Here is a 27,614-nt window from a genome sequence, read left to right as displayed (position 1 = left end):
TAAATGCCATGAAAACAAGCTGTCACCGATAACGTAAATTGACACTATCTAACAGACAATATGGTACAAGAAAATAATCAATGACACACACACACACACAGCCCCACCCACCCCCGCCCCCTACAAACACACACTGCCCCCCACTCACCCCCCCCCCCCACACACACACACACACATACACACTGACCAGGCTCGAGCACTGGGGGCACTGTATCCCGGCTGTAGGCGTCGTACCCCACCCCAAGCTCCTTGAGGTCGTGGGTCTTCATGAGCCGGGTGGTGTAGGGGCCCGAGAGCTGGATGAAGACGTCCATCACCTCGTCCAGCGTCTCCATGGTGTTCGTCTGGAGCAGGGAGGGGGAGAAGTTCGGTTCACTTCAGTTCAGTTTCTCAAGGAGGCGTCAATGCGTCCGGAACAATCCTTATACGCTACACCATAATTGTTACACCATAAGTGGAGTGATGGCCTAGAGGTAAATCAGCCGCCGATATTTTCTCCCCCTCCACTAGACCTTGAGTGGTGGTCTGGACGCTAGTCATTCGGATGAGACGATAAACCGAGGTCCCTTGTGCAACATGCACTTAGCGCATGTAAAAGAACCAACGGCAACAAAAGGGTTGTCCCTTGCAAAATTCTGGAGAAAAATCCACTTCGATAGCAAGTGAAAATGGAAGTGATCTTGAAGGCCTAAATGAAGAGAACAGATCGAGCCGACCTCGGTAACGAATACCAGATACCTCCTTTGAAAACTTTCATGGATGACACAACAGTATTTTCAACAAAATGGGGTGACACCCGTAAGATATTGAAGCGGTTGGACGAGATAGTTGCTTCAGCCAGGAAGAACTTCAAACCAAAGAAATCAAGGAGCCTCTCACTTCGTAAAGGAAAGGTATCTGAAACGGTCACATTCACTGTAGCCAACCAAGCCATTCCAGCGGTGTCTGATGAGCCAGTCAAGAGCCTTGGAAGATGGTATGATGAGTCCCTGAAAGATACAAAAAGAGGAAAGAAAACCAAGCAGACAGCAGAAGAAAGCCTGCATATCATAGACCAGTGTGGCCTTCCTGGCAAAAATAAAGTGTGGTGAGCACAGTCTATGCTGATACCAAAACTCCTGTGGTCTCTCCTGATATATGATATCAGCTGTAGCACAGTCGGGTCGACTGAGGCAAAGATCAACAAGTACACACGCAAGTGACTTGGTGTCCCATCTGGTCTCACTGACGTGGCACTCTACTGTCACCAAGCAAAGCTGAGGCTACCTCTGAAATCCCTTGTCAAAGAATACAAGGTAGGGGAGGCAAGACCTCTCAGCATGCTCAAAGTGGCGTTGAGACAAGGACGGTAAACATGGAGGCACAACCAAGTGCTAAAAGAAATTGCACTCGTGGTAAGCACTGCCCAAGGAGCACCCACACCACCAGCAGTTCCAGCAGAGTTCCTCTCTGCAGAAGGTTATAAAGTCTGGCCAGGAACAGCTGTGGCATCCAAAGCATGGAAACGTGGGCTGCTTGATGGTGCTGAAGATTGGGAATGCACAGATGACATACCAGAGGAGATGAAACACCCGGAAATCATCAGCAAGAGCAACATGAGACCCGACATAATACTTCACTCCAAGGCAACGAAACAAACGATTCTAATTGAGCTCACTGTGCCATACGACAGCAGAATTGATGAAGCCCACATCAAGACCGTTAAGTATGCTAGTCTGGCCAGCAGCCTGACAGAATCTGGCTTCCAAGCCAAAGTCCTCACCATAGCGATTGGTGCAAGAGGGTTTGTGAATGCATCTGCCTACAGCTTCATGAAACAGCTGTCGATTTCTGGCAGAGAGAGGACAAGGGCTCTCAAGGCAATGGCAGAAGCAACAGAAAAGAGTTCCGGCTGGATCTGGTCGAGGAGAAATGAAAAATTCCCTACTAAAACTAGGCGTTCGATGACTCAGTGGTTAAAACGTCTGCCAGAAAGTTGACTCAGTCCTGAAGAGGCGACCACTCTGGAGGCGCGGCTTCGAACCTGCAGAGAACCAGGGAAAAAAGGGGCGGCAATACAAGTGCATCCATGAGTGATGACCTGGGTGCGGCTAGGTCCCCTTAGAGAGTGCGGAGTTAAGAGCCGAAACACTTGACTGAGGGGGACTTCTTCTCTGAAGACCTTGTACTGTCCAGCTCTCCCTGAAGTTTCTTATCATTGTGCATATCAATCCGTGTTTGTAAAGCGCTTAGAGTTTGTTCTTTGACGGAAGAGTGTCGGTGTATAAGTTTAATTACTGCTACTGCAGCTACTACTACTACTGCTGCTACTCCTGCTACCACTACTACTGCTACTACTCAGTCAGTTGTCAACTGTAATGTGATATTCATAGTGACAACCACCAAATGTCAAGTCAATTAACTTACAACGTCCTCTGTGATGAATTTGTATCCCTCTGCCACCCTGATCACTTCATAGTGCAGTATCTCCTCGGCACTGTTGAACACACACACACACACACACACACACACACACACACACACACACACACACACACACACACATGGAATAATAACCCGCCAAATGTGTACAAAACACATACCCGCGCACGCACAAATAAAGTCATACTAATAAATGCATGCACATAATGATAAATACATACACACATTTGCACGAACACAAGCGCATGCACACACATGTACACACACACGCGCGCTCACGCACATATACACACACAACACAACACAACACAACACAATACATACAAGCCCCCTACATCCACCACCCAACATCCCACCTATTCCTAGCACCACTCTCTGCACTCAACAGAACAGCGACATACCCTGCCATCCTCGCTCCCACTCTTTTTGACCATTCCTCCGCCCTTCACATCCACCATCTGCTCCAACCCTCCCACCTCCCCGCCCCCACCCCCTTTCACAACATAAACATTATTTCCTCCACTTCCCTGTCCCCGACTACCCCCCCCCCTCCCTCAACACACAAATGGATAAAAAAAAACCCATCATACACATCCCCCCAACCCCCGCACACACACATGCACACTCAAATAACTATACACACAAACCCCACGTACTCAAACCCACAACCACCCAACCATACCCCCCCACACACACCTATACCCACCCAAACACACCCCCAACACATACACCCCACACACCCATACCCACCAAACCACCCCCCAACACACACACCCCACACACCCACACCCATCCAACCACACCCCCACACACACCCATACCCACCCAACCACCACCACCCCCCTTGCCCAACACTCACACACCACACACCCATACCCACCCAACCACACACCCCCAACACACCCACACACACACTCATACCCACCCAACCACACACACACCAAACCCAACACACACACCCCACACACCCATACCCACCCAACCACCATCACCCCAACACACACACCCCACACACCCATACCCATCCAACCACCACCAGCCCACACACACCCCACAGACCCATACCCACCCAACCACACACCCCACCCAACACACACACACACCACTCATCCATACCCCCCCAACCATCCCCCCCCCCAACATACACACCCCCATACCCATACCCACCCAACCACCACCACCCTCATCACACACACTCCACACACCCATACCCACCCAACCACACACCCCCAACACCCCAACACACACACCCATACCCACCCAACCACACACACACACCCCACCCAACACACACACCCCACACACCCATACCCACCCAACCACAACCTCTCCCCAACACACCCCCAACACACACACTTCACACACCCATCCCCCCAACCCACCCCCCAACAAACACACCCCACACACCCATATCCACCCAACCACACACACCCCCATCACACACACCCCACAAACCCATACCCACTCAACCACCCCCACCCCCAACACACACACCCAACACACCCATACCCATCCAACCACACACACACACCCAATACACTCCCCCATACCCACCCAACCACCACCCCCATCACATACACCCCACACACCCATACCCACCTAACCACGCACACCCCCAACACACACACACACTCACACACCCCATACACACCTAACCACACACCCCAAACACACTCATACCCTCCCAACCACACACACACCCCACCCAACACACACCCTACACACCCACACCCCCCGCCCCCCACCAACACACACACCACACACCCATACCCACCCAACCACACAACACACACACCACACCCCTCAGACACACATACCCACCCAACCACCACCACCCCCAACACACAAACCCATATCCACCCAACCAACCCCCCAACACACACACCCCACACACCCATACCCACCCAACCACGCACCCCACCTAACACACACACTCCACACACCCATACCCACCCAACCACCACCACCCTCAACACACACACCCCACACACCCATACCCACCCAACCACCACCCCCAAGACACACACCCCACACACCCATACCCACCCAACCACAGCCCCCCATCACACACACTCCACACACCCATACTCACCCAACCCCCCCCCCCCCCTAACACACACACCCCACACACCCATACCCAAACCCACACGCACACACCCTTTCGCCCCCTGACCTATCCAGCCGTTTGGAAATGACGTAGCTGCCGCTGGGTCTGGCCGCGGTGCTGACCCTCATCAGGGTGTTGCCCATGGCCCGGCACTCCTTCAGGATCTTCTCCGCCAGTTCCCGGTTACAGTTTTCGAAGAACCACCTGCCGCCAAATGCGGATGGAGATTATTTATTCATTTATGTATTATCTCCCCCCCCCCCCCACTCCCCCCCCCCCCCCTTTTTTTTTCTTTTTTTTTGCATACAGTACAACATATGTAACATATGAACAAGAAAAGAAAAAAAGTAGCTCATATATAGCACGTATAATGAAGCTCATGTAATTATTATGTAATGGAGTAAAGTAAGTGGTAAAGGGGGTTTATTTATTCATGAATGAGTTTTGATAATAAGAGGATTATTTTTTTATCTATATCCTGTCGGCGACGCCACTTTTGTAGCCGTGTTATAAACCGAGTGGTCTATGATCAAGGGGACGGTACAAAAGAAGTTCTGATTTACTGAATTAAAGAGTTCGAAGATGAAAGGACAGAAAAGCCAGGGGCATATAGCAGGCCAGTCACAAAGGGGTTTTTCTACTGTTTTATTACAATATCATGAGAAGTAAAGAAGAAGAGAAAATGCAGCACAAGTAGCGTCGCCGACAGGAAATAGATCCAAAAAATAACCCTCTCATTTTCAAAATTCATTCATAAATAAATAAACCCCATTAACCACTCACTTTACTCCATGTACCGTCCCCTTTATCATAGACCAGTCGGTTTATAACACGGCTACAATTACAAAATATTAAAGTTTGCGTTCTACGTGTATCGATTATTCTTTTGATTTTAAACAGACAAAAACAAAGGGAAGACAATCACGCACACCCAGAGGGAGGGAAAGAGACAGGAAGGGATATTGAGAGAGGAAGAGAGAGCGAGAGAGAGAGAGAGAGTGACGGCATATCACAAGAATAGTTACACAATGTCATGTAACAAATAATAATGATAATGCTACTAACAACTATTACTTACATTGGGTGGGCTGGAAGAGGCACAGTGCATCTACATCTATCCATGAGCAAAAGTATGTAAACAATGATGGTCAAAAAGAGATGGGAATCATCATGTAAATCAAAATCAAGTCAACATGTGCATGCATTCACTTTCCACATCTTCACTTTACTATTGTGTAAACAATGCTTCATATGGCATTCACTTTAAATTGAATAGTGCTAAATCATCTGTAATTCTAGCAAGATAGTTCATTTCTAAGTATCTGTTTCGTAAATCTGCAACATATGCTTGAATGTTTGGTTTGGTGTTTGCCAAATAACATTTATAAATATGAAATTTCACAGTAAGTGGCATGAAATCTAATCCAGCATCTGTAGTGAAGTGGGTTTGTTTGGTTGTTTTTTTTTACTAAAAATAATGAGCTCTTCACATAATTTGAGCACATTGAACTATGGTGACAATTTTTTGTGCAGCATTTTTGCAAAATTCGTCCAAAAAGACCTCGTTTCATGACACTGCCATAACAAATGTTGGATATCCTGAATGTCTTGTTTATAAATTTTATTTATTCATCTATTTATTTATTTATCTATTTAACTAACTAACTAACTAGCTAACTAACTAACCATTCATTCATTCGTTCGTTCATTCATTCATTTAGTTACTTTCAACTGCTGTGTGATATTCGTGTCCGCCTGTGAGAATCAGAACAGCAAAGGATGCAGCTGCTGTCCCTACTACCTGGGCTAGAATTAAATTTTTGAGGAGTGTCTTGCCCAAGTCAAATCCCCACTCTCTCGGCCATGAGTGCTTTCGGAAAGTCGACGTTGGGATGGACCTGAACTGGCCCCCTAGCATAAGAAAATATTTACATACATGGTATAAAAAAAAGGAAAAAAAAAAAGGAAAAAAGGATATGAAGAACTTAAAAGAAAGTAAGAAGGTGCACACTGCTACTAATGTTAGACTGTATCTTTTGTTTTGTTGGCCCAGGAACTTTGTCAGTTCGTTTGTTCTTTTATGTATAGCTCGTAATATGACGTTCGTGTTTTGTTTTTGTTGTTTTTGGGGGTTTTGTTTGTTTTTTTGTTGTTGGTTGTTTTTTTTCCACTGGTTGGCACCCGTTCTTTATCTTCTCGAACACGGATGGTGTAGGAGTTCGTTTCTTTCTGTCTTTACTTATTTGTCTGTTTACTTTTTGTTAATTCATCTATTTGTTCGCGTGTTGTGAATGGGTCGGCATATCATTATGAATATTCTCAGCCAGTTCTCGATTTCAGTCCTAAAAAAATAATAATACAATAAAATTAGATAAAAAAATAATTTTAAAAAAACCCTTCCACATGCGTTTAGTATACTTTATTCATGTAATCTGTTCATTCGTTCATTCATTTCGATATCTGTCAGTTTATCTTTTCCTTTATTTAACAGATAATATTTGTTAGACTGTTTATTTAGTTATCGATTAAACTGTATATTCATTCAGTTTATTCCTTTCACTATTTATCTGCTTGTTTATCTATTGAATCATTATTTCTTCGTGTGTGTGTGTGTTTTTTTTGTTGTTGTTGGGGGGTGGGGGTGGGGGGGGGGTTGTTGTTGTTGTTTTTTGCTGCTTAATTCATTCGTTCGTTTCCTCGTTAATTTAGTGGTTCGTTATTTTTTACGACTTTGCTTTGTTATATACCAGTTGATCTTTTTATTATTATTATTATTATTATTGTTATTATTATTTACATTAGTGGAAATGTTATGATTCGGGGATGTAAAGAAAATCGATGCGCGCATTGTGTGTGTGTGTGTGCGCGCGCGCGCGTGCGTGTGTGTGTGTGCCTGTGTGTGTGTGTGTGTACGTGTGTGTGTGTGTACCTGTGTGTGTGTGTGTGTGTGTGTGTGTGTATGTGTGTGTGTGTGTTTACATGACCAAATGTCATATTCACACACATGCTAACCCGTTAAAGAGAAAGACAGACAGACAGACAAAGGGAGCAGTACTCACGATGGCGGGTTGGTGTTCCCGTACAAGTCGAATTTGTGATGCTGCAGGACAGAGAACAAGGGATGAAACACGCTCTCCCCCCCACCCCCCACCCCCCGAAAAAAAAAGAAGATACAACTAAGACAACGACCCCAGCCCACCCCCTCTACACACTCCGCACCTACTTCAAATCACTCACCCACTCACCCATAACTACCTCCATGATCACGAGTCAATGCCATTAAAATTACATTCTCTCTCTCTCTCTCTCTCTCTCTCTCTCTCTCTCTATATATATATATATATATATATATATATATATATATATATATATATATATATACGGGTGTGTGTGTGTGTGCAGAGAGAGATTTTTCCGATCTCCCAAGTCTGCTAATGCCTGAACCCCCTTCGTGTGTATACGCATGCAAAAGATCAAATACACACGTTAATCCTTGTTAGCGTTCGGTGGCTTATGGAAACAAGAACGTACCCTGCATGCATACGCCCGAAAACGGAGTATGGCTGTCTACATGGCGGGATATAAGTTGTCATACACGTAAGAGCCAAGTCGTACATTCGAGTGAATGTGGTAGATGCAGCCCACGAACGCAGAAGAAGAAGACGGAAGAGAAGATGAAGAAGAAGATGACGAAGACGAAGACGGAGAAGAAGAAGATGAAGATGAAGATGAAGAAGGTGATGATGATGTTGAAGATGAAGAAGAAGAAGAAGAAGATGATGATGATGATGATGATGATGATGATGAACGAGAACAAGAACAAAAAGAACTTCGTTCCGCTTCGTTTCGCTACCCCATCCACTCCTCCATTCCACCCTTCTCCCACCTCAACCCCCCCCCCCCCACACACACACACACACAACACACACACCAACCATGAAAGGCCTCCAAGAGATGTCGCTGACCCCAGAGTCTGAGTCAGAGCTGAATCCCAGCGAGAGACGGTTCTCGCCCCTCCCGATGATGGAGGGTCCCAAGCCTCTCGACGGCCATTCAAGAATACGATTGTCCCGACTGCGCACTCTCAAAGATTCGTATTCACTGATCCTGCTGCTGATGGTACCTGTGGCGGAACGGTGGCGAACAGTTGAGCTCTCCAGCTGCAAGTCTGAAGAAGTTTTTTTTCTTATCTCTGGTTTTGTTTCTATTCACTTATAAGGTGAATTAGACGCATACGCATTCGTATGTTTCGACACGCGCGCGCGCGCGCGCGCGCACACACACACACACACACACACACACACACACACATACATTCTTGGTTTACTTTCTTTTCATTTACAAAATTGATTTAAAGACTTACGCATTCATTCGTTTCAGCACACACACACACACACACACACACACACACACACACACACACACAAACACACACACACACGTACACGTATACAGAGAGAGAGAGAGAGAGAGAGAAGAGACAGAGACAGAGAGAGTGAGAGAGAGAGAGAGTCGTACGCTTCAAAAAGAAAACAGCATCTTTCTTCTTCTCAGTGATTTATTTTCCATTCAGTTATATATCAATTAAGACAAATAAGCATTCATTTGTTTCAGCACGCGCACACACACGCACACACACACACGCACACACACACACACACACACACACACACACACGCACACACACACACACACACACACACACACACACACACACACACACACACACACACACGCACACACACACACAATTGGTTTGTAAGCTTGAACAGGAAAACAACTTCTTGTCCTTTCTCAATGCTATATTTTCTACTCACGTACGATGTGATTTACACAGGTACGCATCCATTTGTTTCAGCTCACACTTACACGCTCACGGAATGGGTTAGGAGATTGTGTGAGTTACTGAACAAATAATAAAGGTAACAGTGGAGTGCTTGGTCATTGCGTGGAGGAGTCATACTAGTAACCGATAACAGAAAGAAAAGAAAAGAAATTACAATGAAAACAAAACAGAAACAAAAAGCTGCAACATTGGAATGAAATAAATACCAAAAAACAAACAAACAAACAAAAAAGACACAAAAAAAAATCAACAACAAACACCAAAAAAAACAAAACAAAAAAAACAGCAAGAGTATGCTTCACAAACTTCTACTCATTGTGGCTGAATGTTTTAATTAATATTTTATTCCTGCATTGTAATGTTCCTTGAACGAATGAAATTTGTTTTAAGAAATGGCAACAACAACGCCATTACTTCCATCAAAAGCAAAATACCTACCGTTAAAAAAACAGAAGAAGAAGGTGGAGGAGAAGGAAAAGACGGAAAATAAGAAGGAGGGGGAGGGGGAGAAGGAGGAGGAGAAGAATAGGAAGAAGAAAAAAAAAGAAGACGGAACGCAAACCTGTTCTGTGTCTGAGAAACAGCAGTTACTGAACATGAAACCACAAACTACCACTGCCTGTATGATCTTGTCATTGGCGTTTAAGTGAATCTTAATAAGCAGACAGAAAAGTATCTGTCTGTCTGTCTCTATCGTTTTGCAAAATGATGAATGATCTTCAAACGGGCACAATTTATCGAACAGTAGCTTTGTGTCTGTCTGTCTGTCTGTCTGTCTGTCTCTCTCTCTCTCCCTCTACCATTTTGCAAAATGATGAATGATCTTCAAACGGGCACAATTAATCGAACTGTAGCTTGGTGTTGTCTCACTCAGCACTGCTCGTTTGTAACTTGTGTCTTGCTGCTGCTGCTGCCCCTGCTGTTTGGGGTTCTCCCTGTCTGAAGATGTACGACAGTCGTGTCCGACTGTGACCATCAGAACAGCAGAGGAGGCAACTGCTGTCCCGGCTATCTGGGCAAGAATTTGATCATAGTGGAGAGTGTCTTACCCAAGTTACAGCCCAACTCTCTAGGTCAAGAAGGCGTCATGGCAGACGGCGTTGGGATGGTTCCCAAAGGCCAACTACTCCCCCAATGCTGCAGCACTAAGAGCCAGTGCAATCTTGCCTCCTAGTTTGAGAGTCATGGTCCTTCACAAAAGACTAAGCTGTAAATGACTTCCAATTGCAACGGAGAAACCACTGGTCATGCAGCTCTCAATTCTGTTGATGGCCCAACTGTATGCTTGTGTAACAATCTGTGACATAACCTGAGTGTTGAGGGAAAATATACAGAAATATACAGAAATATATATATATATAATTCATGTATGTAGACAGATAGATAGATATTATATAAAATACTTATATAAAGTCTCACCTGAGTAAGAAAAGAACTCACCGGAATCCTCAATGGCTGCTTTGGTCGACACGGAGGCAGAGGGACGATTGTCGGCAGAGGGAGGGGTGTTGACGGAGGGGGCTGGAGAGGGGATGGTGGGGGTGGAGGAATGGGAGGCTGGGGAGGGGTAAAGGGCTCCATGCTGCTGGAACTTGCTGAGCAACACCTGCATGTCCTGAGGGGTGAGGGTTCCATCCTGGGGCACAGTGCCCTGCAGAGGAGAAAACAGAAGGAAAGAAAGAGCGTAGATTACTGCAAGAGAGAGAAAGAAAAGCATCCTTTTTTGAGGAAGTGTCTGAGTTTGTTCCAATGTACCTTTTATTTTCCTGTGTGCTAGCTGAACTGGTAGCATAAGCAGCATTGACTTGAAGTTGTATGCCTTGTACCTGGAGAGAGTTAACACTCTTTATTGTTTGTTACTGCAAGAGAGAGGTTCACATTTTATCGCTTTGTTGTTGTTCTTGTTTGGTTGATGTGTTCTTTCCGATATGGCACACGTAACAAGATCCAGTGTCTTTTGTTAAAACAATCCTCCAGGGAACTGTTGAGGGAGGGAGACGGAGTGGAAGACTGAAAATAGCACAGACTGACAACACTGCAGATGGAGTCTCCCGTCGGTCCGACGGATGAGTAGGCAGGCAGGCAGGCATATCTGTCGGTGTGTGTCCTCATATGGGAGAAGAGGCCGATTCTGGATGCGCAGCACTTCCCACAGGTGTTGCGTGGGAAAACGTCTCCAGAAGTTGAGCCCTGCTTCCTTCGCTCACGCTTCTCCTTAATGGCCAGCGTTCTCTTGTTTTCAAACGTCTTTATGCCACTAGAACACGGCATCCTCCAGCGACAGCGGTCAAGGGCATCAGTTTCCAAGAAAGCGATGTCTATGTCACAGGCTTTGAGGTTTGTCTTCAAGGTGTCCTTGAAGCAGACCAGCACAGGTGACCTTTTTTTAGTGAGGAGGAGTTGTGCAGTCCCTTCCCCACTCTCTCGCCTACCGGCGCTCACAGTCCCACAGGTGCAGATACTGCCACGTGTAGGACGGCCTCGGCAGGTGCATGTTTTTTCTTCGGAGCTCCGTCACTTAGGGGGACTTCCAACCAAGGAGAAGAGCTCTCCCTGCCCTTTGGTCATCCTCTTCCGCCTTCACAGCCGTTGGGAAAGGTTTCCTCCTCCGCCTGGTCCGTCGTTGGGAGACTTCACATGCGGCAGGTAGTACTGGGTTACGTGGTGCCAGTAGCAAGGGCTATACCCCTGACCCTGACCTGGCAACACTGCAGAGTGGACAAGAAAACACCATTTGCAGAGAACCCAAGTTCTGACACAAAATTGCCAAACCTGGAGGAATCTGATGAACAGTTATGTGCAGCTCCCCATTGAATCCATACAGAGTTGAGGGAGAATAAGAAAGTTGACTAAGGATATGATTGTATTGTATTGAATCGTGTTTTTTTTCAACAAATTTAGTCACCAATAGATATCGAAAATGGTCTTATTACGAATACAATGTATTCTATTACAAGTATACAGCACCTTCATACTTACTGTGATCACTCCCACCATGTAAGCTCTCCATAATTCCCGGTCATGCGAAGTCTTCACCTTGAACGAAAAAGAACAAAATAGAAACAACAACAGCAAATCATAGAAAATTCTTTGCATCCCTCTTCTTCACTGAAAGAGCAAGCCAAATAGACAAACCTGTAATAGTGAAATAAAGAAAAAAAAAACAACATAAAGCAACGACATAAAATGTCTGTTCAATCAAAACGCAATCATGGACGAAATGTCATTTATTTCGGCGAACTATGTGTGTCGTTTACATGAATAATTGCTTCATTTTATTTTATTTTTTAAATAGGAAAAAAAAGTCAGCTATGATAACTTACATGTCTAATATCTGCTTGGACGTCTCCAGATTTTAAAACAGAAAACCAGATCGACCACCTGACAATCTCTCGCCGCTGGAGAAGGACATTGATGGATGTCAGAGCATATAGAGGTGCAGACGTGGGATCTGACCACTCCTTAGTGGTTGGAAAACTGAGAGTTAAAGTCCAAGCAGTGAGGAAGACTGGCTCTCAACGGCATCCAACGTTTAACATCTCAAAACTCAAGACACCAGCCCAGAAAGAGGAATTTGCCATCTCCCTCCAAAACAGGAGAAAAAATGGGAGCGAGTCAGGAGCACCTTCACGGAGACCTCTGAAGAAAATCTGGGCTTCAGAAAAAAGGAGTTCAAGAGTTGGCTGTCAGAGGACACTATTTTCATGATAGAAGAGAGAAGAGAAATCAAGCAGAGACTTGGACATGCAAGAACCAGAGCACAAAAGCAACAAATCCAACAAGAATACACCTTGAAGAACACAGAAGTAAAGGGGACTGCAAGAAGGGACAAGAGGAGATTGGTGGATGAGCTTGCTAAAAAAGCAGAGGAAGCAGCAGACAAGAACGACATGAGGACACTCTACATCATCACCCGACAGCTGTCAGGAAGGAAAGCCAACACCAACCGACCAGTTCGGGAGAGAGATGGAGCGATACTCAGTAAACCGACAGACCAGTTAGACCGGTGGAAGGAGCATTTTAGCGGCCTTCTCAACGGTGCACCAGTTGTAAATCCACCAGTCCTTGAAGAAGGGGAAGATCCGAACGTCAACCTGGGCCCCATCAGCAAAGAGGAAATAATAAAGGCCATCAAGAAGATGAAGAGTGGAAAGGCACCAGGACCAGACAACATTCCTCCAGAAGTTTTGAAAGCAGACCCGAACACCACAGCAGACATCCTCATCAGCGTCCTACAGGAAGCATGGGAAAGATATACCTGAGGAATGGAGGACAGGCTACATTGTGAAGCTTCCAAAGAAAGGAGATCTCAGTGACTGCCAAAACTGGAGAGGGATACAGCTTCTCTCAACACCCACCAAAATTTTCACCAGGGTGATTCTGGAGAGGATCAGAACTGCCGTCGACGCCACACTGAGAGAGGAACAAGCAGGATTCCGGGCCGGGAGATCATGCACCGACTAGACTGCAACTCTACGCATCACCAGTGAGCAATCGCTGGAGTGGCAGTCACCGCTATATGTCAACGTCGTCGGCAAAAAGGCGTTTGACATGGTGGACTGGACAACAATCTGGCAAATCCTCAGACACTACGGCATCCCTCAAAGATCGTCAGTGTCATCCAGAGCCTCTACAGAGACACCAGCTGCAGATCATCCACAACGCCGACCTGTCACCATCTTTTGAGGTCAATACCAGAGTCAGGCAAGGATGCCTGTAATCTCCTCTAATCTTCTCACTTGTGATTGACTGGGTGATGAAGACCAGCATGGACCAACCCTCACGAGAAAGCTTGAAGATCTCGACTTTGCAGATGACATCGCCCTGCCGTCGCACTCTCAAGGACACATGCAAGACAAAACAGAGAGACTGAGCAACGTCGCCAGGACTACAGGATTGCTGATCAACGTGGGGAAAACAAAGAGCCTGCGGGTCAACGCCACTCAGGAAGCCCCCATCAATATCGATGGACAGGCCATAGATAGAGGATGTTGACCACTTCACCTACCTGGGGCAGCATTGTCAGCAAGACAGGAGGAAATGAAGATGTAAAGGCCAGGATCAGCAAGGCGCGTCATGCTTTTGTCACCCTCAGACCAGTTTGGAGGAACGAAAACCTCAGTCTGCACACCGAGCTAAGGCTGTTCAACACTAACGTCAAGTCCGTGTTATTGCACGGTTCGGAGAACTAGAGACGCACAAAGGGCCTGGACAGCAAGTTGCAAGTCTTCATCAACACCTGTCTTCGCCAGATCCTGCGCATCAGATGGCCAGAGCGAATCTCGAACAAGGAACTCATGCGCCGGACGAAGCAAGACCAAATCACCAAGAGTATCCAGATGAGAAAGTGGGGCTGGGTTGGACACACCCTGCGTAGAGGACAGGCCCATATTCCATGCCACGCCTTGGACTGGAACCCACAGGGGAAGCGGAAGAGGGGACGACCAGTCACCCCCTGGAGAAGAACTCTACAGGCAGAACTCAAGTCCACCAACATGACCTGGGGTGAAGCCAAGAGAACAGCCCAAGACAGAGCGAGATGGAGATCTGCAGTGCGGACCCTAGCCTATGTTCCGACCGGAACGAAGAGGATTAAGTCAAGTAAGTCAGTAAGTGTAATACCTGCTTGTGTGTTGCTCTTTGATTTGTGAGAAACAGAGATGAGGAGGCGGAGGCAGGAGACGGAAGAAGAGAGAGTAGGGGCATGGCGTGGGGTTGTGGGGGTGAGTCTGATAGACAGGCAGAAGACAGACTGACTGATAGGAAAGATAGTGAAATACTAAATGCCAGCCTGAACACATCCATGGTCTATAGGTCAACTGTTGACTGTAGGATCTGTGTTGCAAACAGATTGAGTTGGCATTTTTATTAGAGATAACTTTGAATCGTACATTATTTCTTTTAAACACAAGTTTCGCTCTTTCTGCATGATTAGCTTTAGACTGCGTAAAGATTTGCGATATGTGACGTTAATCGCAAAGTGGCGTAGTATATTGGTTGAGATACGTCACAAAAAAAAAAAAAAAAAAAAAAAAAAACTTGAGTACTGGCATGTCAAGGGATCAACGATTATCCGTGGATATGCTAGGACAGACATGTCAAGCGAGGTTCAGCGGTTATCTGTGGGTAATCTAGGACTTAAATGTCAAGCGAGCGTACCGTAAAGCTGTGTTGAAGAACGCTTCGAGAGCGTGTGAAAATATGGTATAGAATAACGCATCAAGTAGCGTGTGAAGTAAGGAGTCCGCTGATCGTTGTAGAGATCGATGCTGAAGTCTGATCTACAGCAAAGACTGAATTATAAAAAGTTGTAAAAGGCACGTTTCCAGTCTTTTACCGTTATACTGGTGTTGAAGATTACAGCTGTTAATCTTCTATCGAAATTAAGGATTCTGAACCTGATACCTGAGTCGATATTTGCTCTGTCCGGATCGGATTCAACGAGAAATAAGAAACAACCCTTGTCGGTATCCGACAGCGTTATACGTCCTCTTGAAAATTTTAAGAACAAGTGTTTGATTCTCGCCATTTACGTTTTGGGAAACAATCAACTATCGTCACCTACCTCAGGCAGCGCCCTGCGTCCTCTAAGTAGTGTCCGTTAAGTACGAGCGTCGTGATGAAAACCCGTATTACAACGTAACAATCTGCCAACAATAAAATCATTTACTCTAGGATAGAGCGAGCGAGACAGAAAATGTGACACAGAGAAATAGAGAGAGACAGAGGCAGACAGAAAGAGGTTTAGAGAGAGAATAAACGAGAGATGACACACATTTTGAAATACAGGGCCATATCAGGCCTGTCAACTATCCAGAAGGACACACACACAGAGAAAAACAGATAGACAGACAGACAGACTGAAACATAGAGAGGAGGGATGAGAGAAACAGAAAAATGGCACAGAGAGAGGGAGGGAGGGAGACAGAAAGAGAGAGGGGGTCAGAGACAAGACAGAGAGAGAGACAGACGTCCTAGGGCAGAGAGAGGAGGGACTCCAAGCCTCTCACCCTGAATTTATGTTTCTTGTTGTGGATGTTGAGGTCGAACCTGAAGCCCTCTTTCTGGTTGCCCGGCCCGTTCTGGAACCGGCTGCCACTCGACAGCTTCAACGTGCCGATGTGCTGAAAGTCAGTTCAGTTCAGTGACTCAAAGGAGGCACTCTCTCTCTCTCTCTCTCTCTCTAACACACTAACACACAATACACACACACTAACATACAATATACACACACATAATGATAGCCATACGAAAACACACACGCGCGCACACAAACACACACATACACACACACTAGCACTCACACACACACACACACACACACACTAGCACTAACACTTAGAAACACACACACACACACACACACACACACACACACACACACACACACACACACACACACACACGCCTACTGGCAGCTCTTCTGAATAGCTTCAAAATGCCTGGTTGGGTGCAAGTCGTAAATGTTTTCAATTAATTAAAAGCGTTTTCAATTATGGACAGTCCTGCAGTTGTCTTGCGTGACAAATATTTCTTTCTGTACATGTATGTGTATATATGATTTTCAGTCTATGAAAACGCTATCGACAAGTGAAAAAGCAAAGAAAGAAGATGGGGGTAAGGGGGTGAAGGTGGCAGGTGGAAAGGTCTATAAACGAGGAGGAGGAAGACGAAAAGGAAAAGTGGAGGAGGAACAAGACGAAGGAGGAAGAGGAGGAGGACGAGGAAGACGAGTCAGAAGTGTAGGATGAAGTGGAAGAGGAGGAAGTGGACGGAAAGGAGGAGGAAGAGGAGGGGGGGGGGGGAGACTAACAGCGGGAGCAGGAGGAGAAGGAGACTGACGTAGGAAAATACAACGGAAGAGGGGAAGGACTGCAGGGAAACAGGGTGGTGTTGAGGGGGGTAAGGGGTGGGATTGGGCGTGTGTGTGGGGGCGTGGGAGGGGTGGGGGGGGGAGGTAGTCAGGAAAATAAGGAATATATATATATATATATATATATATATATTTATATATATATATATATATATATATATACATATTCATATATATCTGTTCTTTAACTCAGGGATGAGAAGGGTGGCCTCGAGAAAACAATGGGGGTTGATGGTGTGAGTGTGACTGATATTGGTTCTGGAAGAAAAAAAAAAATATATATATATATCAATTTAACTGCAAAAAACAAACAAACCCCAAAATGAATGAAAAAGAAAGAATGAGGAAGTCAAGGGAGAAGTGAGTAAGGGGGGCGGAGAGAAGAAGGGTACCGGTTGAAGACGGATCAGGAACAGGAACAGGTAGGTTTTGTTTTTCTTTTCTTCCGTTTTTGTTTTTGTTTTGTTTTTTTCAAAGAAGTTTTCACACACACACACACACACACACACACACTCATTCTTTTTCGCACAGACAAACTGAAATTCCAGACATCAGCGACCAGATGCCCCAGCCGTGACCTGGCAGGCAGGTTTACTTCGTAATGAGTGCATTTACTTCAGACTGACGATGGCTGCTGAACGTAGTACCTGCATGAAGTGTATATCTACTGAATTGGTCCGCCTCCATCCCTTTGACTGACAGCGCGAATTTCAAATTCGGAGCAGGCTTTTAAGATGTTAGGACAACATACAAAATGCACCAACGCAAACTTATAGCTGTGTATGTGGCCTGCCTATTTTCTGAAACTCGCAAAGCTGAGAAATTTTGTGTCCTTTTTGACTCACTTGTGTAAACAAAGTGAGTCTGTTTTAACCCGGTGTTCAGTTGTTTCTCTGTGTGTGTGTGTGTGTCTGTGGTAAACTTTAACATTGACATTTTCTCTGCAAATACTTTGTCAGTTGACACCAAATTAGGCATAAAAATAGAAAAATTTCAGTTCTTTCCAGTCATCTTGTTTAAAACAATATTGCACCTCTGGGATGGGCACAAGAAAATAATAAAAGAAGCCAAATTATATGCAAACTGCATTTACTGTTACATTTATTTTTTTTTTTTATTCTCTAAACTTGGCACTTTGATCTGATATTCTGACACAACAACAAGAGCAGTCATCATTTTTTGTTCAAACTGGAACTTCTTTTGCTAAGCATGGAAGTTTTATTTATTTTGCAAACGTTTTGGTGCAGGGAGTAAAAAAGGGAAATCAATCTGTAATTAATGCTAGGGGACTTAATTTGCTTTAAACTGATCTTTCTCATCTTAAACATTACATTTTGAAATTATACTCAATACATAAAAAGCTTGTGTGTTTTACTCTCAGTGTACAGGGCTTTCACTATGTTCATTCGCCCAAGTGGTCTTTTTCGGAAAATACTAAAATCAGTACGAGTGAACTTTATAGATCTATTGGCTGAGCCCTGAAGGTCATGGGCAAAAATCAATTGCGTACACATATTTACACACATTCAAATCGCGTGCTCATATTCTTCGCGAACGCGAACGACACCATTTTGTTTCAAGTTGTTGACCTGCCCATTCAATCCTATATTCAATGGACAATACACGATAACATGTGATGGAAAGTTGGAGAATGAGACCGTTAAATATTTATTCAGAGAAAGATTTGTGAACGCCTCATCACTTACTGGATTATGCCCCAAACTGCCATAAAAATATCCACAGAATCAGTCGGAATTCACAGTTAAAAATTGTAAACCGTGCGAGTTAATACCCTTGAATTGATGAAACGAAAAAATTTCCAGTCTTGACTTTTCTCAAAATGAAGTCCTTTTCACTTCATACGACGCTTAGAAGTACTTGTACTTGGCTCTACTCAATTTTCATATCAACTTTAAAACTATAAAACTAGAATGAACATAAAAGAGAAATTGAATCGACCGTGTCATACTACATTCCCGGCGGGTGTAACTAAACTTGTACATCTATCTAGATCTAGAGAAAACGGCTAAATAATGCAGTGTGATTGCGGCGATAGCCACGTCTCCTTTACCGCGGACTTAAAAAAATATTTTTTTTTATTGCCCTTAAAGATTTTTTTAATGCCCAAGATACACCAGAGTAATATGATTTAAACAGCGTTCTCACTGCGAATACCGCAAATGATTTATCGCCCGTTAAAAAAATATTTTGAAATAAAATATCTTAGTACGTCAATTAAGGAGCCATGATAGTGTAATGGGTAAGACAGTTTCTTCTCACCCGAACACGCGGGGTTCGAATCTGGTTTGGATTTTTTTTTTCTTAACCCGAAGCTTTATAATAACAATACAGAACACACTTTAACGATCAGATTTTTTTTTAAGTGTATCACAAGTGAGTCTTGAAGGCCTTGCCTCTCTTGTTCTTTTTTTTTTTTTTTTTTTAAGATGTTAGGACAACATACAAAATGTACCAACGCAAACTTATAGCTGTGTTTGTGGCCTGCCGGTATGTTTATCAATGTGATGAAAAATCGATGTGGAGCTGTCATTTTCCCATCAGAACCCGAAAAGAAAAGCTGAAGACACACCTCTTTTTTACACTGGGGGATTTTTGCGGGTCTTTAAGACATGCGTTCTTATCTGCGCGTTCGCAAAAATACGATTGCTCACACACGTGTTTGAGCAGCGTGATATCCTTCCGAGAGCTTGAATATGTGTGTGTCTGAGTGGAAACCTTAAAGTGCAGTCCTTTATTTTGGCCAAGGTTTGTGTCTGTGCGTGTGCAAACAAGCACCTGAGTATGTCCACATAAATCAACATCTGCACGTGGAATGTGTGTGTGTGTGTGTGTGTGTGTGTGTGTGTGTGTGTGTGTGTGTGTGTGTGTGTGCAAGCAAGCGCACAGAAGCTTTACAATACAAGTAATGATCACAGTAGTGACGCTGGTGATTAAAGGAGATGACAAGATGACGACAATGTGTAGTCAACGTCGTGGGTGTTGAATGGCAATGATGATGACGGTACTGGGGATGGCAACGACAACGGTGAAACTGTTGCTGATGATGATGATGATGATGATGCTACTGATGATTATGCTGATGATAACGATGACGACAACGACTCACCGTTTTTAAACTGCAGGTGAAGAACACAGTACCGTTCCGTTTGAGAACACACCACACTGGAGTCCACGCGTTCTCCTGCACACCACACACCACACACAAACACACCCTTTTGAGAGCACTCAATAACAACAGCATCGCTCGCAAATACATTCACGTCAAAATTCCCTATGGTCTGATTGCAAACGACACTATCTTGGAGATTCCTGTCAAAACTGACGTTCTGATCTGTCACCAGCATGCTTTGTTAAATTCTCCCAGCATTGGTAATGCACAATTCATTCACATATCCATTCAAATCAATTATTTTAAACTGTGTCAAAATTCAAGTCGAGTCTTGCTTGCTTCCCTAGTTTTTATGTTTGTGAGAGCGCGTTTGTGAACTTGGTCGGCAGTGGGGCACGAAGAGAAAAAAGAGCGGGGAAATAGCCAGAATCAGCTGATGTTTGACTGGTTCATGGAAATTGAGATTCATTAAGGTATCAGAACGAGGTTGAAACAGACATTAAATCGTGAAATGTCAGTGGTGAAAACGCTTCGAAGTGGGACGGTACATGAACCGTCCGCAATTACACGCTGTTCGCAATTAGGCATACCTATAATAATGTTGCACATTATGCAACATCATGTTTAAGATACTTACCTCAATCCCCTGGCAAAATATTGATGGAATGGGCAACGTCAGAGGCATGCCCTAGGTTTATAAACAGGAATGTGATTGTACTTGTGCCTAGATTTCTTATACGGTTTTCATTTCAAGTTCTACGGGATACATAACAAAATTATTGTCAGCCCTAATATGGCCCTGTCTGGTCGGATAGGTCGTAAGGAACAAAGCTGAAGGTACACGTTAATACACACACCCTCATTCATACATGCACACACAAAAACACACACGATACATAATTCTCTGTCTCTCTGTCTCTCATCACAAACTGAATCCGCACGCACGCACGCACGTACGCGCGCACACACACACGCGCGCACACACACACACACACACACACACAAACGCAGGAATACACACACACACACACACACACACACATATATATATATATATACATATATATATATATATATATATATATATATATATATATATATACGAGGGTCATTCAATAAATAAGGTGAATTTTTCGGTATAAGGACTTCTAATACAGGCAGAAGCTTACTTTTTTCTTTTTCTTTTTTTTTTTTTTTTTTTTTTACTTCTTTTTCACATGGATTTAATTTGTTTTGCAGATTAAAAAAAACTTTGAGAGTTTTGGCGATTAACAAAGATGGCCGACCAAGAAGCATGCTCCAGGTTTGAACAGCGGTCAGTTATCAAGTTTTTGGTTGCTGAAGGGTGCAAACCAGTTGAAATTCATAGGAGAATGTCAACTGTGTATGGTGCCACATGTTTCAGCCGAAAAAAATGTCTACAAGTGGGCTAAATTGTTTAAAGAAGGACGGAGCAGTGTTGAGGATGAAGACAGGCCTGGAAGGCCTACAGAAGTGAGGTCTCCTGAGGTGATCGAATCAGTCAATGACCTCATTCAGTCTGACAGAAGGGTGACAGTGGATGACATTGCAAGGACTTTGAGCTTATCTGTTGGGACAGCACACAAAATTGTCCATGATGACCTTGGCTACTCGAAGGTCAGCTGCCGGTGGGTGCCAAAGATGCTTACTCCAGAGCACAAACAGAGGAGGGTCGAGTTGTCCCAGCAGTGTCTCTGCCGCTATGAGAAGGATGGTGATGAGTTTCTGAAGAAGGTGGTCACATGTGACGAGACATGGGTTTGGCACTATGAGCCTGAGTCCAAACGGCAGTCCATGGAGTGGAAGCACGTAGGCTCTCCAGTGAAGAAGAAGTTCAAGTCCCAGCGGTCCACGAGGAAGGTGATGCTCACCGTTTTTTGGGATATGCAAGGCCCAATCACCATTTCATTCCTTGAGAAAGGAAGCACTGTGAACAGTGCCAACTACTGTGAACTGCTGAGGCAGGTCAAGAACGACATAAAGAACAAACGCAGGGGTCATCAGTCAGAAGGAGTCATCTTGCATCATGACAACGCAAGGCCTCACACAGCAGCCCGAACGGTGCAGACCATCAACGAGCTGGGCTGGGAACTGCTCCCTCATCCCCCTTACAGCCCAGACCTTGCCCTTTCAGACTTTCACCTGTTTGGTCCCTTGAAAGCGTTCACGACAGGCACGAAGTTTGAAAGTGACGATGAAGTCAAAAGTGTTGTGAGCGACTGGCTGAGACATCAGTCCAAAGATTTTTACGCTGAGGGAATACGGAAGCTTGTGCACAGATGGGAAAAGTGTGTGACAGTGCTGGGAGACTACGTTGAAAAAAAAATTGATTCTGTATTAGAAGTCCTTATACCGAAAAATTCACCTTATTTATTGAATGACCCTCGTATATTACACACACAGACACACAGACACAGACACACACACACACACACACACACACACATTCATACATGCACACAAATACATACGAAATGAGTAAGTCTCTTTTTCTCCGTCTCTATCATCACACACACACACACACACACACACACACACACACACATACACACACCGTTGTATGTGCCCAACCTACCCAAGGTATCTTGTGCTCCAACCAGTCACTATAAAGAATTTCCATGTGCCTGGTGAAAAGCAATTCCATGTGATCGATGGAAACAATTGACTCCAACTCGAAGGGACTAGATTCCATGTCATCGTCGGAATCAATGTCAGTCGATGCTGCTGTCATGGTTCTGTACGTTGTCATTTCTTCCACACTCCTTCAATTTTGTGGCCTGAACAAAACAAACGAAGACATATTGAAAAAAAAAGAAAGAATAAAAGCAAAAACAAAATTCATTCACCTCATTTCTTATTTCTTCTCTGTGTCTATCCCTGTGTGACTGTCTTTGCGGCTGTCTCTCGGTCTGTCTATCTGTCTCTGTCTCTGTCTCTCTCTTCTTTTCCAGCACGCACTGCAAATCTGACGTTTGTCTGGTGGAGTAGCTCTGCTGGTATATGTCGAGTTTGACAACATTTTTGTGTTGTATTGTTTTACTGTTTTTTGTCACAACAGATTTGTCTGTGGGAAATTCGGGCTGCTCTATCGAGGGAGAGCGCGCAACTTCAATAAGAGCGCCACCTGTTTTAGAAGTATTGAAGAAGGGATAACATGACTCTCATACGCTCCGTCCATGTGTTGAAACGCCTGGATACCAAGTCAGCAAACCGCAAATGATACATCAATATATATGACTTTTTTTCCAGATATTAACGATGTTGGAAAACATGGATCTTGTTTTTTAATCATCAAAATGCAAATAAACAATTCCAAGACAGCAATTATGTCTGTAAAAGTTCAATATCTATGAATGCCTCGACTATCATGCGTATATCTAAGTTAGAACCTCATCACCATGACAACCCACCCGCGTGTATCGGAAGGAGGATCCTTATCATCAGTCGTAGACAACGTCAATAGTAGCAAGTTAGCAAGTTAAAAGAAGCACCTTTAATCACCGATTCATGGCTTGGCTCCGCGAACAAAGTTTGGGAATGGAGTTGTCCACGTCTGTACAGGCTCGCTGATGGCTGACTTGGCTATTTCGGGACAGGCAGGTCCGTCCGCAGCGGCTTCGAGGGAAAGTAGACCCATTTGTATTAATCTGACCCTAAACTTAAATTTCAACATTAAAATATCATGCAGTCGTATGGACCTAACCATATTCAAGTGTTTCTGATACACATTGCTATAGATCTTGTTCCTTAGAAAAAAAATTAGAGTAATTTGCCCTTGATTAAGCCGGAAAGAGAATTTGTGGGACGTCTCCAAACGTGAAAGTTGCGAGTTCGTCGATTGTACTTGTGTAAATGCTTCACAATGGGTCTGGGGGAAAACGGGAGGAACGAAGTACTGTGTGTGCTTTTCGAACTTCAAAGGAAATTAGATATCGCAATACCAGCTACGAACCGATTGCAAAGAGCGTGGCGATCTCAGAATCACTTCGTGAACTGAACTGAAGCCAAGGACCGCACCCTCAGTGGCGATGATATTCCTTCACGTTTTACGAACAAGGTCTTCAAAACAAGCACGGTATGTGACATTTTGAATCGAATATTCATTTTCATGTTTCAAAATATATTTGTTTCAATACAACAGCCAAGCCTAATAATGTTTTGGGTCTGATTTCTCATTTGTCAGCACATACTTCTTTCAAGTGGAAGTGCTTGCACATTTTCAGAAAGTGCTGTTACAATGATACTGAGACAGTGAGATCCTTGCTACTTCCACAGGCAGTGTGAATGTTTACACACACACACACACACACACACACACACACAGATAAGGCATGGTTATTGTTGCAAATTTAAACAACTCACTGGCTTGAGATTCTGCACATGCATAACGCAGTGAATAGATCTGACACATTTTGGGGGTTGTATGCAGTTTGACTGAAAATGTGTAACTAAAACAAATGTCATAACATTCAAGCTATAATTATATATTCTTTCCTTTTTTTGCCACAGCTGTCAGATGTGCAAGTCCAAGAAGACATCACTACAACTTTGCATCAGCAGTGGAAACCAATGCTGCTGACAGTAAATTGAGTCATTTTACAAAATTTAACAAATTTGGAAGCGAAAATATGATCTGACAGCTTTGCTTCCCCCTTTTCACCAATTTGACACTGATGACACAGTGAAAGATGACTTATTAGGGCCTTGAAGACTGTTTTGTCATAAAATTTTAACTGAAGGGGGCTTACAGTAGTGGGTGTCAATTTGTAGAGTGAGTGTGTGTGTGTGTTAGTTGAGAGCAGACTGATTCAGAAGGATCATTGATATTGAAAAATTGTGTAACACAGTCAGATTATCATCTGTGTATGAAGATCTTTTTAAAGCTTTCTTATTGGGAATTGTTGAGTTTGAATGCTCCTGATATATATATATTTTTTTTTTTCGTACTGAAGTGAACTGTAGCTGTGATTTTTCTTCTCTTTTCTTCTTCTTCTTCTCTCTTTGAGGGAGAAAGGTCGGGAGGTGCAGTATGCTTCAAATCAGCTGAGATAACACTGATCATGGACAAAAAATCAAAACTTTGTAAATATAGGCACTGCACTTCAATACAGATGTAGATCACACACACACACACACACACACACACACACACACACACACACCATCCAAAACTAAATGGTGCTCACATCATAAATAAATCAGATTGTTTAAACAGTCGATTATTATTTAGCATTTAGGTATGAATAAATAAAACCAAAAAAAAAAAAAGAAAAGAAAATATTTTATCAAAGTGATTTTCTTCAAGTCTGTGTTTGACTCAGACCTGTTTACATTGCATTTTGTAAACAGTCCAAATTTGATTAGCAATAAACAAATGAAATATATATTTATGATTTAAAAAGGAAATACAGGAAATAAAAAATGGGAGGTGGGGCATGCATATGTAAATGCAAATATTTACACAATGAATTTAGAGCACTACCAGTTTCTAAAAAATGGCAGCAAAGAGAAAGCTGGTATGTATGTGTTAATCCTTTGGCCAGTTATTAGATACAATGAACTTACAGGTTTCCATAAAAGAAATACATATTTTAACCTGGTGAAAGTACAGACATATCCATTTTGGGTAAACATGTCAGCTGATTGTACCAGACTGGTGTGCCTGAATGTCTGGGAGTCTTGAGAAGACTTATCAATGCATCTCACTTGCAATGATGTATGAGTGAGTACTGTATGCACACATGCATGTGTGCTGCACCATAAGATGAAATCATTCTTTACTTACAGTTAATCATCAATGCAACTGTGATGAAACCCACATGAATCAGTCTTGATGATTATCATCTTTAATCAAATTCCATGCACAGCTCCACCACTATTCTCCCCACTATTTCCATGCTAAACTGCACCACTCTTTTCCCCACAGATTTCCATGCTCAACTCCAACACTCTCATCCCCACAATATATATATATATGTATATATATATATATATATATATATATATATATATATTAAAGCTACTTCAATAAAATAAAAAAGTAATGTGATAGAAAAGCCAGAAAAAGATCAAATTCATTGGAACAGCACTGCCAATTTTCTCAAGTCTGAAATCTGTTTTTAGAACGCACACACACACACACACACACACAAAACAAAAAAAACAAACTATGTAGCAACAATATGAAATGCTGGAATGTGTGTAGATTCTGAATGAATGGGTCACATACTTTTTTTCTTCAGTTGTTAAAAATGTGAGTGAGGTTGATGTCGCCGTGACAGCAGAAATGTCTCTGTGACAGCAGAAACTGACTTGACTTCGCCTTCTTGTTTCTAGTTCCGCGACAATTTAAAAATTTTGCACGACGAACAAGTTCACTTATCAGTTGTCCATTCTTTTTCAAATACTCTTTCGTTTCTTTAACTTTCATGGAGTCAAGCGCACTTTCAGTTTCAGAGGACAGAGTCGCCATGTTGCCTTATCCGGACGTTCCAAGGTGAAGGGGCTGAACTTTTCACTTCCTAACGAACACGGTCTATAACGTAAGAACGATGAACACACACACACACACACACACACACACACACACAAATATAACAACTCACCTGAGACCGAAGCAGATGATACCTTATTTTTTTTTTTACAAAAGTTAATTCTTGACACCCATGCTGAACACTAAAGCCAAGTAGTAGTTTGCCTCCTTTGGCACTTGAAGGTCGTACGAATGTCACACAGAAGAAAAACACAAAGTTAGCGAGACGAACTATAAGAAAACATATTTCGTCAACCGACCAACAGGTCTGTCACACATACTGAGAAGTCTCTGTCTCGCTCTGTTCTGGTTCAACCAGAGACCCGAGGATAATACGCACGTTAAAGATCATGCATGAACCACGACAGAGTCATCGGCAAGTCGGTGTTGGTCGTCTAACGGAAAGAAGAAGAAGGTCGGGTGCAGGACAGTGGGAAAGGACGGAAGGTACCGGTGGAGGGGGAGGAAACGACTAGGCTGTGCCCGAGTTTGGATCAGATTGCGTAGGTTTGGTGGTTTAGTGGTACGAACTAAACTGCACTTGTGTCAGGTCGTTGGGACACACACATGGGGGGGGCGGGGGGTTGGGGGGGGGGGGTATTTTGCTGTCGAAGAGGTGTGAGGCCCAAGATGAACTGGCGGCAAACAGTGAAGAGAGACCTCAGACTTGTCGACAGACGGCTT

General features: G+C 43.8%; 1 protein-coding gene across 1 annotated transcript in view; it reads right to left on the bottom strand.

Moving 5' to 3' along the window:
• The window catches only part of LOC143282236 (uncharacterized), a 36,379-nt gene extending 9,019 nt beyond the window's left edge, over positions 1–27,360 (bottom strand). The window contains exons 1-11 of the mRNA XM_076587837.1: positions 27,004–27,360; positions 22,974–23,175; positions 20,375–20,449; positions 16,385–16,498; positions 12,354–12,410; positions 10,815–11,025; positions 8,464–8,696; positions 7,588–7,628; positions 4,595–4,732; positions 2,407–2,476; positions 188–344 (exon numbers count right to left, since the gene is read on the bottom strand). Of these exons, the coding sequence (XP_076443952.1) occupies positions 188–344; positions 2,407–2,476; positions 4,595–4,732; positions 7,588–7,628; positions 8,464–8,696; positions 10,815–11,025; positions 12,354–12,410; positions 16,385–16,498; positions 20,375–20,449; positions 22,974–23,147 (1,270 nt within the window). The 5' untranslated portion in view covers positions 23,148–23,175; positions 27,004–27,360. The remainder of the gene's footprint in view (positions 1–187; positions 345–2,406; positions 2,477–4,594; positions 4,733–7,587; positions 7,629–8,463; positions 8,697–10,814; positions 11,026–12,353; positions 12,411–16,384; positions 16,499–20,374; positions 20,450–22,973; positions 23,176–27,003) is intronic.
• Positions 27,361–27,614: the final 254 nt, after the last annotated feature.

The sequence above is a fragment of the Babylonia areolata genome, chromosome 5 (assembly GCF_041734735.1).
Source record: "Babylonia areolata isolate BAREFJ2019XMU chromosome 5, ASM4173473v1, whole genome shotgun sequence".
Taxonomy (NCBI): domain Eukaryota; kingdom Metazoa; phylum Mollusca; class Gastropoda; order Neogastropoda; family Buccinidae; genus Babylonia; species Babylonia areolata.
This window is presented reverse-complemented; position numbering and strand designations above follow the sequence as displayed.